General features: G+C 42.1%; 2 protein-coding genes across 2 annotated transcripts in view; both read left to right on the forward strand.

Annotated features, from left to right (window-relative positions):
- The window catches only part of DMXL1 (Dmx like 1), a gene marked incomplete at its 5' end in the record, with an annotated part of 132,187 nt that extends 129,799 nt beyond the window's left edge, over positions 1–2,388 (forward strand). Inside the window, one exon of the mRNA XM_082650313.1 lies at positions 186–2,388. Coding sequence (XP_082506439.1) covers positions 186–410 — 225 coding nt within the window. The 3' untranslated portion in view covers positions 411–2,388. The remainder of the gene's footprint in view (positions 1–185) is intronic.
- A 9,008-nt stretch (positions 2,389–11,396) lies between these two features.
- The window catches only part of TNFAIP8 (TNF alpha induced protein 8), a 123,005-nt gene continuing 113,530 nt past the window's right edge, over positions 11,397–20,871 (forward strand). Inside the window, exon 1 of the mRNA XM_082650581.1 lies at positions 11,397–11,524. Within this exon, the coding sequence (XP_082506707.1) occupies position 11,524 (1 nt within the window). The 5' untranslated portion in view covers positions 11,397–11,523. The remainder of the gene's footprint in view (positions 11,525–20,871) is intronic.

Consider the following 20,871-nt stretch of genomic DNA (forward strand, 5'->3'; position numbering starts at 1 on the left):
AGAGCTTTGGAAAATTGCAACAGCATATACAGAATCAAAATGTTATGACTGTAAGCCTACACAGATTTTTCTCCATTTTTGTTTTAGAAATTCCTTATTTGTGCAGGAAGACAGACGTGAATCTTTTGTTTGGATTTTTAAGGTAATGTCAACCCCAATTTTTATTTTGTTCTTATATATTTCAGATTTGGAGTCTCTCTACCTTTAGTCTTCTCCACACTTTTATCAATGAACATGCTCGGCAATCCATTTTCAGAAATATTGGAACCGGAGTGATGCAAATTGAGACAGGGCCTGCAAATCACATTTTTTCATGTGGAGCTGATGGAACAATGAAAATGAGAATACTGCCAGATCAGTTTAGCCCATTAAATGAAGTGTTGAAAAATGATGTGAAATTTATGCTGTAACATTTTAACAATAAGATGTATAATTTATTACCTATTCCATGAAGTGGCCAACACATATGATGTACAGTGATCAGTCTCTATGCCACAGATAAGCTAATGCTTTCCTGTTTTCATATTTATTTTATGGAGCTTTGCCCTTGATGCACTGATGCCTTAAAAATTAATAAGGTCATTCAAAATTAGACTACATTGCCTAAAGTAGAATGTATAAGTAATGCTGTAATAATACATATTTATAGTATAGTGAGTATATCATAGTGTTAAAGGAGTTTTGTTTTCTTGTTGTTGATAAATTCTTCTGCAGATATCTCTGCATGAATTTGTTTCACAGTAAAAATACCCTTTATGTAAAGGCAGTTGCACATCAGTCATCACTTAATTCACCACACTCTCACTGCCTTTTTCAAACTTACACATCTCACACTCCTCTCTTAATTAATGATAGATTGATATTTGGGTAAGAATCAAAAAATAGTGAACATCTCCATTAACACTGTCTTTGGGACTTTAGTGACAGGTGAGCCAAATGCTTCGTTATGTAAAGTTTTCATCAGTTTCCCCTCTGGACCCCAAGTTGTGTGTGTGTGGTCGTGTATATATATGTAATGTATCTTATACATCTTATTTGAACTTTGTGTGTGTGTGTGTGTATATGTATATATATATATATATATATATGTGTGTGTGTGTATATATATATATATATATATATGAAAACTACAAGTCTTTTCATTTGTTTTTGTGCCATAACAACTACTGCCACCAGAATAACAACTTTTTCTGCAACTGTTTTTTTCACCTTTTTTTTTTTTAAATTTTTGAATTCCCATCCTAATTTTCAAATAAATTTCAGGAAAACTTCCAAGATTATTATTTTAAAGATTACATTGAGTCAGATAAGACTTAGCAGGCAATAATGATTCTGTGTTGGCATATATGAGATACTTAAGCTTATAAATTTGTCAAAGGATTTCTAGGCACCATACATTTTACTTAAATTTTATTTTATTTTATTTCTTATTTTTTAGGTGCTTTTAGTCTCAACGTTCTGAAAACCTCATAGCAGTGTTTTTAGAAACAAATGTGAAAACAGTCAAATTAAATAGATAGTATTTACAAATGTAAAATACCTGCCAGATCTACCATTAAAAGATAATAAACTAAGCCTTATATTTTATTATTTTTTGCCAAAATATATTATTTTATTATAAAATATGACCAAAATATTAAAAATGCACAATGCTTTTAACTTAAATGTGCTAACCCTATTTCTGTCTGTTTTGTGCTATACCTTTTCTGATTCAGAATTATAGAAAACTTGATAATACTTGATTTTAACCAAGAAGACTGGAGGCAGATGGGACTAAGAGTTTAAGGGACAATTATATACTATTTAGCTTAAATATATTTTAATAGGAATATTAAGAGAACATTTTTATGTAACAAAATATGGAAAGCTATTATCTTGGAAACTAAAGAGTCAAATGAAGCAAAGAAATGAAGGGCTGGTAAAATGAATTTTGTAATATCCTCAGGATACTTTTAAAAGTATATTGTTAAAAGATTTTGTAAATTGTATTCATAATTTTAAATGTGTTGAGCAAGTTGCAGTGAAGACACTGTTATTATGTAGAGAGTTGATGTGCACATAATAACCTGTACCTATAAATTGTGCAATAACGATATGTGACTATTTTGCCATGGAGAAATCTGTGACAACATTGCAAACAATACTATTGTTTGATGTAGTTAATATTAAGTTATTCCTCAGTAATTTCTTCATGAATCAAGATTCAAAAGGCTTTAAACACTTTCAGTGAGATAGAAAATGTATTATTATGCTTACTAGGAAAAAGACATTGTGGATGAAGAATTAAGCATTTTAATTGAGGGTTTATATGAATAATAAATTATGTAAGCCCATATGTATTTACATCCCGAGTCATAATATTTTAAATAAACAATCATGCAGTAACTATTTTTAGCATGCTATTGTTTTAAGTAGTATTTATGCCACTTTAGTTGACTTGAGTGTATGTGACATTTTAAATTGGAGAACTTCTGTATTGTATTTGGTTAATGTAGGAAGAATTGCATAATTTTCCCAGATACCCTGTTCTTCCTTCTCTATAGTCTTTAACTTAATGAATAAGCATTATTCAAAAAAGGTGAGAATAAAAGTAGTTGGAATGTATGTTTAAGTATAAAATGGTATACATATATGTAAAATTTCATCCACACTAATGAAGTAGATACATCAAAATACATTTTTTAAATTGTGTGCTTTCTGAGAATGAGGCTTTGTAATGATGGAAGAATTCACAACATTGTGAGTCTCATTTTCTAAAATGTAGGATTTTTCTTATGTAGAATCATGGGACAGTCAATTCCATCCTCCTTTCTTGCTCTCTCTGTCTTGCCCCAATTCATTTCTTCTCTTTAAAAAATTTTTTCAAAACCATTGAGGAATTTCTCAAAATGGTCTCAACAATTGGAACAAAATACAGAGATATACCTACTTAAAGAAAATCCTTATACAACCTTAGATTGGTGATGATCTTTTTATAACAGTGTTGGAAACCCAGAGAGACATATTTACTAAACAAAGAGTTTAAATGTCATATTGCAAAAGACCACAGTCTAAAGAACAGGTAGACGAGAAGAAATATGTGTATAGGAATAGGAAAAATGTTAACGACCCTAATACAAAGAGAATTTTAACATGATAAGTAATGGAGAAGTCACACAATTCACAGAACAGGACATGGAAAAGTCAGCAAGCACAAAGTATGTTCATCCTCACTAATAGTTAAAGGAATGCTTTAAAAAAAAGAAATGTGTTACCACTGTTCATCCATCAAGTTAGTATAAAGTCAAAACACAGTGACATCAGTTTGGTGAAGATGCAAGGAAGTGGGCACAGTGAAACATTACTGGCAGGACTAAACTGCTACAAAGTTACCTAGATACATATTAAAATTGAAAAACATACTTTCACTGAGCAATCTTTTGAGAGATTATCCTTTAAGATAAAAACACCTATGCATAAAAATATATGTATATGGATGTTTATTGAGACATCTGATGGAGCAAGAAAACTGGAAATCTAAATGTTAATTAGTGGGTAAATTTTGGCATAAATTTTGGTACATCCATACAATGGAATATTCTCAATGGTAAAAGAATGTTAGATTTGTATCTGTTCATCTGAAAGGAGGTTGGTGAGATAAAATTTCAAAGTAAAAGGTGTTATATCCCTTATTGTTTCAGGTTTTTTCAATCTTTAGTCTTAGTATATATGTAGGAACATAGAAATGTGTATGGAAGAATACATACAAAGCAAAACTTTAACATGGGAGAAGGGAAGAAGGAGGTAATACTTTTCTAAACTCCTTTAAACCCCACTTGGTAACATGATACCCGAGATGGTTGTGTATGTGTTGGTGAAGAAAATCTGTATTTTCATACCAAGAAGGACAACGACTTTGGCAACTGCTCTGTTGAGTGAAGTGGTCTTGTGTCAGGAATATTCCTCTTTGAATTGTTGAGATATTTTTGATGCTTGATATTACTTAAGTAGAAAGGTTAAGATGTTACCCTTCAGGGTACTTGGAAAAAGTTGAACATAGATTAGTTAAATGTACCTGTCAGCGTTAGATATGTGTATGGCTTTTGCTACAGTTATTTTCAAAGCTAAATCTGTTTTGAGTTTTTTAGGACTTTTCTTCCCCTTCTGCTTACTTGGTTGTCTCCTGTATGTCTGTGGCCTATAAGTCAGGGAGCTAACACAGAGTTGCAGTGTGACATTATTTCACAAGTCTCCTTGGAACAAGAAAAATTTCTTAATGTTCTCCCACTGCAAATACAGATAGGTAATAGAAACAATTTGGTGGTACAACCCATTTCTTTCCACAGTGAAAATGCCTTACTCCTGTATGCCCTTTGTAACAGAATCTAAGCAGTGCAGTGTATCAGTCCAGGATATGTGTTTTAAAAGTTTTAAAATCTATTCCTCCCACATGTAAAACACTCCCCCAGAAAAACTCCAATGTTTTCATCCTATTACTGCATCAGGGTTAGGCATTTGAACCCAGGGTCCTGATGTCTAAATCAGGTTCAGGTGTATATGTGGCTCCTTAAATGAGGTTCCTTAAGTACAGTACTCAGTTTAAAGATCCATGAACTAATGAGGCAAGTTATGTGCCTCCCACATGTGAAATGTAACAGTGGTGAGACAGAGAGGCGATAGCTATCTCCCATTCTAAAAGAGGAAAAGTAAGTCACATGGTAGGTCCTGGTCCAGAGGGATTCTGGAATTTAGCTGGGTACATGTCACCAGTTCCTTGAGTACTCTTGTTCCCTGCAAGTAATTCTCTACAGCTCTTGGCTCCACCTTCTGGGCTGCTTTTTTCTATCCTTAAGTTATTCTTTTTCCATAAAAGTGGCCCAGTGTTTTTAACGGAAGTTTTCTCAGCCTGTTTTCCTGGATAGAGAAGTTTGAGCATTCAAAGACCTCTTTACATTTTATACTGTCCTGTCCCCTATGCTTCAGTCTAGTAAAATTGCTTTTTAAAACGTTGTGGGGGGCTTCCCTGGTGGCGCAGTGGTTGAGAGTCTGCCTGCCGATGCAGGGGACATGGGTTCATGCCCCGGTCTGGGAAGATCCCACATGCCGCGGAGCAGCTGGGCCCGTGAGCCATGGCCGCTGAGCCTGCGCGTCGGGAGCCTGTGCTCTGCAACGGGAGAGGCCACAACAGTGAGAGGCCCACGAACCGCAAAAAAACAAACAAAAAAAACCGTTGTGGGTTTCTTGTATATTAAATTATAATCCACTCATTAGACAAAAGCCACACCCGTATTTTATTTCTCTACCTTGGGCCCCCTGTGAGGTTGCTGTGGTGTATACCACCTTAAGATTCTTAGAAATCTTAGTGTCTCACAAAAACGGTATACATGGTGCACCCAAAAATCTTTCTGAGATCTTAACAAAAGGACTTAACCATAACCTTGGCTGTGTTTTTATTCTGAGACCATTTGCAATCCGCCACAATACTGAATACACTTTTTTAAAATCCATGTGGCCATTTTTATGTAGAGAGAGACAGATGAACAGACCCATGTACACACACAGAGAGAGGAAGCACAGGTACATGGAAATAACTAGCACATCAACTCTTTACTCTGAAGACTGATAATGAGAGGGAAAGAAGTGAGGCTATTGAAAGAGGACAGTGTGGAAGTCAGAACCCACTAGGGGAGGGTGCTGTGCTTCGAGTATTCCAGGACTAAGGTGGGAGCCTTTTTTGTTTAAAATCACGTAATGCCTTGCCAATGTGGGCTAGCATTTCATGGGTGTAAGCGCAGAAGAGAACTCTTGATAGAGGCAGGAATTTAGACCCATATGTATAGAAAAAGCCCTTCAGAGTAGAATTATGCAGCTAAGGACAAAAAAATAGACTGTAGTATTGGGGATAGGCTCAAGTAAGATTTGAGATGGTCAAAAAGGAGAAAACAGTTCAGGTGAGGAAGAACCCACAGAGATGAAGAATCCAGTGGTGCAGTCACAGAAAAATAAGCGTTCTGGGTAGGGGCATCACTATATTTTCTATAGAGGAATGGCTTAAGGGGTGAAAACCTGGAAATATGCAGAGAGCTTGGTTTCATGTAGAGGGTGGCTGATCGAATTGGCTAAGAATGTGGATGAAGTTACCTTTAATGCAGGCAACAGTTCTAGCAAACTTTCTTAGGAAGAGGTGTATTTTAGTAACATCATAGGTAAGTAATTCTGAATAAAAAAGTGAAAAATGCTTTATGATGAAGGTATAATCACTAGTGGTGTATAATAGTTAGGAGTAGGGGTTGAGGTATATGGAAGTAATAGGAAAAGATCACTGACCCCCAAATCTTGATTTTTGTTCTATCCCCAAGTTTCTAGTTTGCATGACATTGAACAATTCTCCTACCCTACCCAGTATGCACCTTGACTTCTGTTAGGAAAAATGTACTCTTTACCATACCCATATTGTTACTCTAAGAACAAGATTACATGTTATGGTAAAGCTCTGAAAAGAAATGGGACTGGGAATAGAGTTGAAGCAGCAGACAATCAGATAGTGACCTTAGAGGATGGTGAAGTTATAGCCATGTTTTGAATCAGGCATGTTCATTGATATAGTCCCATTAAAATGTAGTTAGAGCACAAAGGCCACATAGATATTTCTGTGGGCTGTGTTCAAGGTGCACATCCTTGCTTCAGTGATTTTAGTGCCAGAAAATGTTAGACTATCTTTCTTCTCTCTCCATGATGCCTGGAGTGCCCTTCTGCCGGGCAAGCTTGAGTTCATCCTTTTCGACTTGGTTGGATGGAACCTCCTTTGTGAAATTCTCTCCATTCCCCCAAGGAGTGTGAGTCACTTCCATTCTCCTCCCAGAGTATTTATGCATAGATTTTTATTGTACGTTTCACAGTGCCATGTAGTTATTTCCTTACACTCAAAAAGAGGAGGCTGACACTGAGTAAGCAGAGAAGAGGCTTGAAGCAAAAGAAGAGTAGAAGAGGAAGCTGGGTCAGAAGATTTTTTCAACTTTAAGCTGTCTGATGTTAGTTCCTATACCTTCGACTGGGCAGAAGTAAAAATAGAAGGTATGCACAGAGGTATTTTTGGCATGCAGCTCTCATTACAGCTCTCTCCACTTCATGTGATTTATAGGGTTTGGGGGGGTGGAGTTTGGTCTGAAAGGATTCAATTAATCCAGAGACAGCTGCAATTATTTTAAAATATAATTAGCCGTTGAATAATGGATTAGTTATTAGGAGCTTCCTAGATTCTATGTTTTTTACAACTCCGAACTGGAAGTATGCAAGTGCTAGTTTGAAAATGAAATGATCCAAGTATCTTTTGGCCCAAGTAAGATAGGAAAGGTAATTATCTTACTAATTTCTAAATATTATCACTCTGTGTAGTAAGGTGGAATCCAATATCTTTATTAGAAGAAAGACTGGTTGTTCTTTGATGACAATGATGCAAGTTGCCTGGGATTGTAGAGGCCCCTTACCAGGCCTCCTAAAGTAAGCGCTGAGGCAATGCCCACTCTGAATCATTTCAGCTATCAGCTCCTGTAGTCACTCAGGTCTAGATGGCCCTAGTAAAGAGGGTTGCGGTGAGAGAAGGTGGTAGGATTCATGGAGATTTTTAAATTTTATCATTTTAACATTTTAGCATTTTTAAATATTTTGTGGGGGAAGCATAGAAATTGAGAGGTCCAAGATAGAAAAGAAGGGATATTCAACAGAATGTGGCCCCTGTAGATAGAAGGGAGGGCTCCTTGGGGACCCAGAGAACTGGTGGATGGGTTTGCTCTGATCCACTGGGGTGAGAGAAAGGAAGTCAATGTGACTGTTGATATAGATGGCATTTTTGGTAGCTGGGGTAGGAAGTAGAGAAAATTCTCTATTGATGATCTATATATTTCCTTTGGGGCTTCCCTGGTGGCACAGTGGTTAAGAATCCGCCTGCCAATGCAAGGGACATGGGTTCGAGTGCTGGTCCGGGAAGATCCCACATGCCGCGGAGCAAGTAAGCCCGTGTGCCACAACTACTGAAGCCCACGTGCCACAACTACTGAAGCCTGTGCACCTAGAGTCCGTGCTCCGCAACAAGAGAAGTCACCGCAATAAGAAGCCCACGCACCACAACAAAGAGTAGCCCCCGCACACCGCAACTAGAGAAAGCCTGTGCACAGCAATGAAGACCCAACACAGCCATAAATTAATTAATTAATTAATTATTTTAAAAGTTCACTCTATATTTTATTTGAAATAGGAGGTGAGATTATATATCAAGAGCAGGAGGGGTTAGGGGTGCAAAAGATGTCTTGAGGAAAGGGATAAAGATGGAACACACTTCTTCTTTCCATCCATGATGCAGGAGAAAATCCTCATGAATCTGCAGAGCATCAGGTTTTACACTTTTTGGTGTTTCTTAAGTAGAGCTTATGAATAATGTGGATGGCTAAAAATATTTGCCAGGTAGTAGAAGGAAAGGACAATGTAGTAAAGCAATAGGAGGCACTAGCAGTGAGTGACTGAGGTATTGGCTCTTGGGGTTAGGCTGTGTAGGAAAGGAAGCCAACTGGGAGAAATGCAAGTCTGCATGAGGTAAAAAAAGAGTGTGAGGACCAAGGATGAAAGGCTGCAGTAGGGGTGTAGAATGATGGAGATAAAGATGAAAGAATCTTTTTCTATAAAGGTAGAAATATCTCTGGAGATTGCTGCTCCAGGGTGCAGCTTGAGACAAGGGAGACTGAAATGAAGCAATGGTGAAAGTTACTGGGGTTGAGGTTACAGACAAGACACCATGACATCCTGGCTGACTCTCCCAGCAGTCACACAGATGGGGCTCCTATCTCACACAGTAGAAGAAGCCATGTTTCATTAAGGTTTTGTGCTTTGTCCAAAGTATCCAGCTTACACAGAGCAGACCCATTATTAGGACTCTCAGTTCGTGGTGACAAATATCACTGCCCATGGGCTTTCAGGGATCGTTTCTAATGATTTTGAGGAGTAGGGGAGGCCTGGGAGTGTACAAACCTTTTTAATCCTAAAAGGACCTGCCTTTATTACTCCCTGCACTGCGTGGCACTACCAAAGACTGAGCCTGGCAATCCAGAAACCCCATAAAGTGACCTAGAATATTCTCTTTCCCTTAACCCTCACATCCCATTAGTCTCCAGGGCCTGTGTTAAGCCTTGAAACCATCTTCTTTCCATCCACTTAGTTTAAGCATTCAGCGTCTGTAATTATTTCCTATTACTGCCACAACAAATTAACAGCAATTTAGGGGTTTAAAACAACATACATTTATTATTTTACAGTTCTACAGGTCAGAAGTCCAGTCTGGGTCTCACCAGGATAAACTCAAAGTGTCAGTAGAGCTGAGTTCCTTTCTGGAGGCTCCAAGGGAGGATCCATTTCCTTATGGTGGTAGAACTGAGATTCCCATTTTGTTGTTGTTGTTGTTGTTGACCGAGGTCCATTCCCAGCTTCTAGAGACCACCCACCCTCCTTGGCTCCTGACCCAGGTCAAGCCCTTCTCATGCTTTGAATCTCTGACTCATTCTTCCACTTTAGGGGAAGCATATGATTAGATTAGATCCACCCAAATAATCCAGGATAATCTCCCCATCTCATTATCTTTAACCTTAATCACACCTGCCAAGTCCCTTTTGCCATGTAAGGTAACATATTCACAGGTTCTGGGGATTCTGGTGTGAACATCTTTCCTGGAGTTCTTATTCTGCCTACCACTGTATCCCAACCTGACTTATTTCAATAACTCCATAAGTCAAGTTTCCTGGCTCTGGTATTCTCTATGCTGTTTTCAGATTAACCTTTCTAGAACATTTGACATGTCTCCCATGCTTAAAATCCTTCTGACTTTCTCCAAAACAAGGGTCAAATTAATGTTCTTCAGCTCCTATTGGAAGAACGCGCTTAGATTTGGTCCTTTTCTATTGTTTTAGCTTCATTCCAATCTCCACTTCTTCCCTAACCCTTCTGAATGCTTGAAAAATGTTTACTGTGTCCTTTCTCCACCTATAGGTGCTGTGAAGCTCCCATTTCTTCTTCCAAATTGAGCTTAGACATCACCTCCTTCAGAAAAATCTTCCTGACACTCCCCTCCCCATAGCTATAACCACAGGAACAGTGTCTTAAACATCTCTGTTTAAGAGATGTTTACGTCTTCTGTATACATCTTCTGTATATTCCTATTTTGGGCATTAAACCCAAATGTGTTGTGATTTTAGTCTATTTCACCTAACAAGTGTTTACTTTCCTGTGTCCCAGCCATGCTCTGCCACTTCCTAAATGTGTAAATTTGGGTAGGGTATTTTACTTCACTATGCCTCCCTTTCCCTTTGTAAAACTTAAAGTAGCTACAGGATCTACATTTATAAGTTGTTGTGAGGATTATAAGTGACCTGCATATGTTAAGTTTTGCTAGTATTATTCATATTCCCAGCCCTCTGCACAGAACTACCATATAGTAGGTGCTTAATGGAGGACGGGTTCATCACACTCCTACGAAGGTCCAGCACCTTCGCCCTTGAGAATGGCTACCCCGGGTCAGGGCTCTTCACCAGAAGGAAGGCCCAGATTCGGTCCCATTCCAATGAATAGCCAGCCTTCGGCTCCGTGGGCAGGGGCAGTCACTGAAGTCCACGGGGGTGCCACAGACCGGTCTGGCTTCCCAGGAGCCAATGAGCCTTTTAACTTTGAGAGGGAGCCCTGCACCCCCCGCGAATTGAAACTAGGAATCGCTAGCGCGTCAGGTATCGCCAGGTAGACTTGAGGCCAGTAGAGGCTGAAACACAGACACACAACGTTAAGAGCAGGCGGGATTTAGGGGCTTATACGGAAAATGATGATGAGGATGATAACGGCAACAGATAACAGATGATAAAATTCATGCGTACTTGTTAGGTGCCAGGCATGAGCTCACTTAACCGACTCAACTCACTACGAGGTTGGTATCTCATTTTCACAGTTGAAGAAACTGAGAGACCCGAAAGGTAACGTCTTCCTTGCATATCTCCCAAGACTGTCCTGGCTCCTCGCGCCCAAAAATCTTGCCTTGCAGCTCAAGTCCAGCTCCCAGGTAGCTGTCCAGCTCTCCTCCGCGGTCTCCGGAGCTCTGGCCACTCCTGACCCCCAACGCCAGGCCCAGTCTGCCCAGTCACGGCCGCTGGGGTTCTCCTCCCGTCCCCGCCCTGGACCGCTAGATCCTCCTCTACCTTGCCTCCCCGGCTGCTCCGCTCTTCCTCCTCCGCACGCTCCGCCCCCGACCTCCCGGCTCCTCCTCCTTGTCCGGCTCCGCCCCCAGCCTCCTAACTCCACCTTCCGCCCCGCCCCCGGCTCCTTAGCTCCTCCTCCTACCCCGCCCCTCGTTTCTTTTGCCTTGCCCCTGGCTCCTTTTCTCCCGCCGTCTCTGGCCCGCGCTTTGCTCGTGAGTCCGCGGGGCCCCGCGAACGTTCAAGAGTCTAGGCAGCTCCGCGCCGTCAGATCGCCCAGCTCGCCTCTTGGCGTCCCGGCGCCACCGGGCCCCCTCTTCCGAGTAAGTGCCTCCTGGGCGCGCCGGTTCCGCACACACCCTCGCAGGGCTTCCCCGGCCGCTGGGCTGTGGGCTGCTCCTGAGGGCGCGCGCTTTCAGCTCGCCGAGAGTCTCTGGAGTGGGTGGGAGTGGGTGGGAGTGCGTGTGAGCGAGTGTGTGTGTTTGTGCGTGTGTGTGCAGACGCGCACAAGTCCGAAAACTACGCAGAGTTTTACTCAGTTCCTGCAGCGCAGAGACAACCTGAGACCTCCAGCTCGGGGCCCTTACCGATTTGGGCTGACCCCTTAACTTCCACCTCCTGCACTGAGCCCCATCCCTCCCTATTCCTTGCTTCCTTCTGCAGACGCGGCTCCCACTACGTGTCACGCCCTCCTGGTAACAGCTCCTGCTGTCGAAAGGACTGGCCCGGTTATCAGGATGCCCCAGATTGCAGACCGAGATGCTAGCCTGAGATTGTAATCCAACCCTGCATTGTAAAATGGGCAGGGACTAGAGTTTTGCCTTGAGATCGTTCGGTGGAGACTTCCTTTGAGGAAGAAAGTTTGTGTGTGTGTTTGTGTGTCCGCCCGTGTCTTTGCGCGCCCTCTCGACTCTCAGCCTTCAAAACCTGATGCAAGAACACTTGATAAGCGCCCTCGGACCCAGGGCGGCTGATAGGCATGTTCAAGACCACTCTGACCAACCGGGCTTGGGCGCCTAAAAGATGTTTATTGATTCAGTGACACCCTATTGCTAAAGCCAACTGATAAAACACAGCCCTAGGTAGGAAGAGCAGTACCCTGAGAGAATCATGGGAGGAGGGAGACAGTAGTTGAGTGTTCAGTGTTGAAACAAAGAAATCCTGGAGTTACTTAAGACTGATAATTCCATCCTTGCATAAATTATTTTTATTGGGGGTCAATACTATCTCAATGTAGGGTGTATTTCTGCCCTAAAAAGCAGATTTAATTGATAGCAGTACAGTACTTTAATCCATCAATAAAATGATTCCCTGGTTGCTGAGGTCCCATCCAATTATGATAGTCCCTGAATTCTTCTGTATCTCAGTTTATTCTTGCTATCTTCTTGCTGTGAAAGTAGAGATACCCATAAAATTTCCCCACCTTCATGATAAGAATTCATTTAGGAGATGCTGGTAGGGAAATGACCTGTTGAGTAGAAATTATTCATTGAGGCATAAGGAAAACAAAACTATGTGGTTAAAGGAAATAACCAGAACAGAGCAGGCTTTAAGTTGCCATTGTGAAAGTTAGAGCTGATATGAAAGTTACAGCTGATAAATCACTTTAAGTGCCGCTTATCACAGCAGATATTTTTATCCTGGTTTGAATCTTGTGTTACACAAAAGTGTTTCCACAGTGTTTTAACTAAGGAAACATTATGCTTTGAAATGTAAACATATGACTCCATCTGTCTTTAAGGAAAGAAATAATTATCACACTTAATTAAACACCTGGAAACATTTATTGCCACCTTCTAATTAGATCTGTCATGGGGAGTTGTCAGCAAGTTATTGTTAATATTCTAGCCGGTAACACAATTGGCTTTTTCGTAGATTTTTGGGGCGGGGGATGCCAGTTCCCCTTCATATACATTACTTGTCTCTGCCACTTCTTGCTCAGCTTTTGAGTTTTTAACCTGTAATTTGAGTAAATAAAGTTTAGGGAAGTGGACTACCATTTACCTCCCTGTAAAATATGAATACCTTAGGTATTGAATGTTTGGTGTTAAGGTCTTTGCATTAACAGATATAGGTCTTCTAAGCCATTATATCCATCTAGATTATCTGCTAATTTAAGAATCATTAATAAATTATTGAATATAAGAAAGTTCCCGCCAAATTGTAGTGCTCCTGCACAGATGCTCCTTTAAATTTTTTTTCTTTAAGAGAGACTTGAATCTGTAGTGCCTTTTGTTCTAATGTGTTTAAATTCAATGAGGAAAGGGATGGCATGAGCTGGAAAATCTGCTTATCTTTGTTGCCTCTTAATTTTCTGTTTCTGACTATATTGCTGGATATAGTCTTCATCTGTGTTGTGAGTGTTGCAGACAGGCTGTTCTGGGAGTCCAGCAGAATGGCAGAAACTGAGGGTGAGCATGCACACTGCAAGGGCCAGGAACAGAGTATTTTATGAGGACTGTTCTCTGCAATTTTTTATTCTGTTGAAATTGGAGGAAAGGGTGTGTGGAGAGAAATGATTGCATCCAAACAGTACTCATTAGGAAATGCAGTTTGGGGGAGGAGGGGATTTCTAGGTGGTTTACGACTTGGGGAACTTCAGGTAGCTGATCCTTGAAGCTGAGGCTGCCACAGTGCCAGGCACTCGCGAGACCTCATAGTTAATTGATTCAAATTAATCCTTGTCTACTTGGATCAGCCCCTTGGAATGAACACATTTCCTTCTTGGAGATTTCTTTCGTCCTCAATCAGAATTGAGCTTTGCTTCCACACCATGCAGAAGAGTCCATTCTCCACCCCCTCCATCCTTGCCTGGTACAAATTGAGGGCTTGACCATGGGATGACCTCCAGGAGGCAGAGGAGGGTGGGTGATAACAAATAAAGGCCACCTGTTTTCTCACGGAGGGAGAAGGGAGCGGTAGCACAACCCCAGTACCATGGGCACTGACTCGGGCACTGGGGACATGCACAGGGGCCCACCTGGACAAAAATGGGACAGTTTTCCTCAGTTTGGCATTCACAGAGATAATCAGCTCTGCTGCAGAGTTTAAGAGAAGGCACCGTGTGGTGCCAGATAAACTTTTATCACCTCAACTCTCCTCACGCTGCCCACATCCTGCATTTAATACCAAATGCACAGAGTAAGCATTCAACAAACACCGAAAAGGAGCTTTTAACACCCCAACCTTCATGTTTCCCTGTGAGAAGCAGTTTACTTCCTGCTCCCCCATCTCTGGTTTTGATGACTTTGGCCCTGGGGTCTGAGCCAACTGCAGTTTCTAGACTTTTGTACCTCAGTGGGGCTTCCCAGTAGCTAAAAACAGATGGTTCATTGAGGGTAAAAAAAAAAAAAATCAGTGAACCTTGTTGCAAAATGTAAACGAGGTCAAGTAGTAACCAGTGAACGTCAGTTCGCATTCTATATTTTGGCCTTAAGAAAAGGAAGTGAGCTACAGTAGGAGGTAGATAATTCTAGAATGTGAGAGGCACCATTTGGCCCATGAGTCTTAGACTACAACAGTGGCCGTTATACAAGCTTGGAGGCGCATCCCCTCTGTCCAGCTTGCAGGGGCACCATTCATTCACGCAACGGGCATTTATTGAGCTCCTACTGTGTACGTGGCACTGTGCAGCCCTCTCATGTTTGCACCAAGGCCTGGGATCCAAGAGGACCAGTGACTTGCATGAAAATGTTTGCTGGTAAGAACGAGTCCCTGAAGATAAATTGATAATGGCAAAGATGGGTTCAGAATTCTTCTGAGTTTCACAAAGGAAAGTAAAGGCAATTCCTTAGAACAGGAGATGAATCATTTTCAAAATATTTTTTATTTCTCAATAATAAGAAGTTGAAATAAGCATCTTTCATCTGACGTCTGTTTCAAATCACCAGTGGTATAACTGCAATAAACGTGATTCCATAAGATTTGGTTTTCTTGGCCTTGCATGTCAAGCATGGAAGTTACCTGAGAAATTTGTTTTAAAATGTCACATGCTCCAAAATAATCAAATAACATCCACCCATCCTTTTAGGGATAGGTTGCTTTTTGTCTAGAAGAAAGTGTTTATGGTTCAGAACCAAGGTAGCAAAGATGCAGAGCCAGCTGCAAAGCTGGATGGGCGTCAGCAAGTTTGTTTTCCCAGGATTGTGGAGGTTTTTTTGGCCGCCCATGCGGCTTGTGGGATCTTAGTTCCCCAACCAGGGATGGAACCCGGGCCCTCCGCCGTGAAAGCTCAGAGTCCTAACCACTGGACTGCCAGGGAATTCCCGGATTGTGCTTTTTTATATAGAACAAGAGGGGTGATTGACCAACATGATGATATTTCGCTCAGGGTGACCAGGGGCTAGGCATGCAGCCACCTTCCCCACCAAAAAGAAACAAAAAATGGCTGGGAGGTCACAGGAATGGGCCTCCCCTGGAACAACCCAAGCTGACTTATAAGCACATTGGGGTTTGTTTCTTTAATAACAGAGAATGGAATTAAGTCCAAAATTCCACTTGTCGTCATTTCCTTAAACATTGGGAATGAAGATGACTTTTAGTTTAGTCAAAAAGTGGTTGGGTCACGTGACACTGTTGGAATCAGCTGTTCATGTCTCAGCCACCACTAGCTGTGTGACTTGGGATAAGCTACTTCAGCTCTCTGAGCCTATTGCTTTACCTAAAACGTGGGGATGGTATTTCTATCATAGGATTGTTGTGTGGATTAAGGCAGGATGTTCCTCTCCTGGTGTCCAATGTGCAGAAGCAAGTGGTCTACTTTGTTGGATTGGCCACATTGCTCTCATTTCAAGACGATGGTGTTTGTACTGGGCCATAGTGGAGCAGAGAGGGAGAGTGGTGACTGTTACCACATGTGCTTTTAGCATGAACTTTCCTTTTTTTGCCTCTGACGAAGCCAGAGAAGCCCAGAGAAGGGGGTGCATGTAGCGCAATTTCAGTTATTCCCAGCTGCAGGGTCATGTGATTATATAGGGAACTCTTGCTGCTGCTGCCGCTGCTGCAGTGGCTAAAGAGAATGAGCCAGAGCAGGGCATCTGGGTTTTACGTGTCTGAGCAGAAGAGCCATGGCATCCAGTAAACCCTCCCTATGCATGAGAGACACTTTTAAAAGGCCCGTTACAGTTCATTTGTGAGCAGTGGGTTGGCCTTTAGCCTATGGAGGCCCTTATTTAAAACAGGTAATGGATATGAAACCAGGTTTTCCAAGCCAGACAGGAAGCTATGTCTCAGCTGCCCTTGGTGTTGCAAAGGGACTCGGGCTGGCATGTCTTCAAGAGAAGTTGTGAGAGTTCCGAGGGGCAGAGGGCAGGGACATTATCTTCAAGGTTGTCCACTGGGGCAAGCTCTTCTGGGAACACAGCACTCTGCAGGGCACACAGGACACTCATGAATATTTGAAAGGAGCCAAAAAGGAAGAACCAGCCCACCTGGCCAATACCCTCTCTAAGCCTGGCTCTTACTCCTTCTAGCCAAATTCATTTAGTTCAAGCCTTCTCCACTCACAGCTGTTATTTTATTTATTTCAAAAAATGAGTTCCTTATGACTGTCAACCAGTGGGACTCAACCAGTCCTGGTGGAGTCCCACTGTCCTCATCCTTTCCCATCTCGGCCTCTTGAGTTGTGCTCAGACTCTCACATACATGTAGATGCAACATATTCTACGGAACATGTTGGAGTAGGGAGTTCTACGGAAATGCCACCGTCTTCTGAGAAAAACTGCAGGTACAAATGTTGGCCAGAGGTTGCAAAGTTCAAAACAATCTTTGATGACTCAGACCTTTAAGAAAGAAGTCCAATACCTGATTCCACCCCTCTGTGATTGGGAAACAACTCCCTTTTTCTCCCTTTCTTCTCTCTTGAAAAAGATGAGGTAGTTTTCTGGGAAGTGGCTGGTGTTTGATTCAATACTATCACCGCCCTGGAAGGGCAGAGCAGTCTAGACTTAATGATGGAATTCTTTCTGCCTTGGTGCAGGGATAGGCCCCCCGGTGACTCACAGAGTGTACCTGGGAGAGGTGGTGAGCTCAGCCCTCCCTCCCCGAGCATCCGGTGATGGTCTCTGTGTTGCACATACTTAGCCATTTTGCTCCTTTGCTTTTATGGCCTGGAACACCTGAAGGTTCCTGAAAGAACAGCCACTCTTTTTGCCAAGGAGAGAGACTGTGTCGACAAGGAGCCTCCCGGGTTCCTGCCCTGTGGTTTGAGAATGCAATTATCTGGGCAGCCACAGAGGTGATCTCCCAAATGAAATTTTGAACTTGTCCAACGTGCTATATTTTAGGGCTCATCTGGGGCCATAGTTCCACCTACTGTGGCATCACCAAGGCCGGGCCAGGGAATCTGCCTTTCTAACAATTCTCTCCCCGCCCCCCCATGCCCACCCCTGGTGACTGATGCACAGCGAACTGAAAACCCCTAGCCTGGGAGATCGGTTGTAATGTCTCGTTCTGTAAAGATTATTCAGGCAGTATCTGTAGGTGTCTTCCCACCTCCTTTTTTTTTTGGCAGTGGAAAAGTGCAAACCTCTTGAAAGTACAGAGTGACTTTAAAGTTTAAAGAAGATTAACATGAACGTGCACAAAATGAACACCTGTGTACCCATCCTAGGAAATAACAAAGTGGTTTTTCAAGTAGGTCCTCACTGGGTTAAAAATTGTTGACCAACAACCAGGTCAAGAACAAAAAATAACAACCAAAACCAGTAGTGGCATCCCACAAATGGCTCCAGGAATTGAAAGCCACGAAGCAGAGACACCAGGGAGTCTGCTCAGTGTTCATTTGTTCACAATCTAGATTTCGAATCACTGGCAATGCTGACCTTATCCTTTAGTGTGCTGCTGACTTGAGGACACCTCACGCTTTGTAGATCACTGACATGGATGGGCGCCCTTTTTCTAGGAGTGGCACCTGTTGGGAGGAGCCCCAGGCCCAAGACTCTTGAGTTGCCAAGTAGCCTGTTTTCCCTTCCCTGGGTCTACTCCCCTGTCCTGAGGTCCTGGCACCTCCAGGAAGCTATCCTGTTCTGAGAGTGCCGTGCCCCTCTCATGTTGAAATGGTGGGTGATGGGAAAATGGACAATAGACTGCTGAAGCTGTCTTGCTGTAACTTCCTCCCCCTCTCCCTCCTCCCCCTTTGTCCTCTACTTCCTCTTCCTTCTCTTCTTCCTCCTCCTTCTTTTGCTTTTTTTTTTTTTTGCATTTTGAGTTGTGTAAGTACTTGAGACTTTCTTCCCTACTTCTGAATTCTGGTCAGTTTTCAATTTCTCATTCTAATAGGGGCCTTGAAAATTATTTAATAATGGTCTGCTACTGATGCTACATAGTCCTAATTTTAGTAGAACCACTATTTTTTCCCTCTAGGTTGAAATATTTGACCAGGGACCCACAAGTATAAAAATGGACTGATCTGAGTCTTGCCTCAGCCTTCCTCTCTAGCCAGCAATCCTCCAGGTTTGCTGCTCCCGAGTCCAGCGCACAAGGGGCCTTCTAGCCTCACAATTTGGGAAAAGGGGCAGGTGGAAGAGGTTGGGAAGTGACTTGCAGAGACAAACCACAGGCCAGAGAATGAATCACCACAGTCTTCCTGGTGCATACCTGGTCTGAGTTCCCTACAAGCATGTCCACCCCAAATTTTACCCTTCAGTCTGTCTTTTCTGTTTCCTTTCTTGGTTGCCCTAGTATTTGTATATTCATGATAACAGATAGTATACCAGATCACTGTAACAGTTTGCTAGGGCTGCCATAACAACATTCTACAGACTGGGTGGCTTAAACAATAGAAATCTATTTCTCACAGTTCTGGAGGCTGGAAGGCCAAGATCAAGGTGTTGACTGGTGTGGTTTCTCCTGAGGCTTCTCTCCTAGGTTTGCAGATGGTCACCTTCTCATTGTTTCCTCACATAGTCTTTTCTCTGTGTGCATGCATCTGTGGTATCTCTCTCGCTTTCTTTTTATGAGGACAGCAGTCATATTAGATTAGGACCCCACCCTTTTGACCTCATTTAACTTTAATTATCTTTCAAAAGGCCCTATCTCTAGTCACACTGGGGATTAGGGCTTCAGCCTAAGAATTTGAGGGGGAGGGGGCAGAATTCTATCTACAACAATCTCTTTTGTAAAGGTATTACGGGGAATTCCCTGGCAGTGCAGTAGTAGGACTGGGCACTTTCACTGTGGTGGCCTGATTCAGGAACTAAGATTCCAAAAGCCGAGCAGCACGGTCATAAAAAAGGGCAGGAGTGTTACAAATAATACCCTTTGTGTTATTATCATATGGTTTACGTCTACATATATAATCTTCAGAAATCATGGTTATTATTTTTTACTTTAAACAATGATCATTTGAAGAAATTAGAACATGAGAAAAAGTTTTTTATATTTATCCACTTACTTGAGGCTCTTCATTCTTTAGTGTAGATCCGTTTCCATCAGGTATTTTTTAATCCTTCAGCCTGAAGAACTTCCTTTAATATTACTTGTAGCCCAGAGCTGCTGGCAACAAATTCTCTCAGCCTCCTTTGTACATGTGCCCCTCATGTCTGTGTGTCCAAATCTCTTCTTATAAGGGTACCAGCCAGATTGCGTTAGGGCACACCAGAAGAACCTCACTGTAGTTGAATCACCTTTTTAAAGACCCTATCTCCAAGTACAGTCCCATTTTGAGTTACTGGAGGTGAGGACTCCAACATATGAATTCTCTTAGTGGTGGGGGGGGACACAATTCAGCCCATAACAGTTAGGATGCTTTAGGCTGCAAGTAAGAGAATGCCCAGCTACCAGTGGTTTGAACAGTAAAGACATTAAATTATCTTACGTGAAGGGAGTCTGGGGTTGATCCAATCCAGAGTTGAATCAGTGCCTCAAACAGCATCATCAGGGACCAGGTTCTTTCCATCCTTCTCTTCTCCCATCCTTAATATGTTACCTTTTTTTTTCCTGCAGACTTACCGCCTCATAGACAGAAAATAGTTTCTTCTGCGGTGGGTATCACAGGCTTCTCCAAACTCATTCAAAGACAGGAGGAGCTTGTGGATGTGGGGAGAGGGGTGGGCAGAGAGAGCAGCAATAAATCTGTTCTCTTGTAATGTCCATCTCTTTTTTTTTTTTAACATCTTTATTGGAGTATAAATGCTTTACAATGATGTGTTAGTTTCTGCTTTATAATGAAGTGAATCAGCTATACATATACATATATCCCCATATCTCCTCCCTCTTGCATCTCCCTCCCATCCTCCCTATCCCACCCCTCTAGGTGGTCACAAAGCACCGAGCTGATCTCCCTGTGCTATGCGGCTGCTTCCCACTAGCTATCTGTTTTACATTAGGTAGTGTATATATTTCCATGCCACTCTCTCACTTTGTCCCAGCTTACCCTTCCCCCTCCCTGTCCATCTCTTTTCATCAGAGGATAAATCTTTCCTGAAGCCTCCTCAGGCCTCACTGACCACAACTGAGTCACAGCTGCAAGGGAAGCTGTGAAAATAAGTAATGGACATTAAGGGAAAACTTCTACTTTGGGAGGTTGGCTGTACCAATGGGAACAAGGGAAAGAGGCATGATTATTGGGCAGATAAATAATATCTGCACCAGCCCCAGGCTCCCATGCTCTAGAAGCTGTCTAGCTGAGCCATCACTATTACTGATAATAATCATCTCAGGTTTTATTGGA

This window comes from Grampus griseus (genome assembly GCF_964374135.1).
Source record: "Grampus griseus genome assembly, chromosome: 3".
NCBI classification, from domain to species: domain Eukaryota; kingdom Metazoa; phylum Chordata; class Mammalia; order Artiodactyla; family Delphinidae; genus Grampus; species Grampus griseus.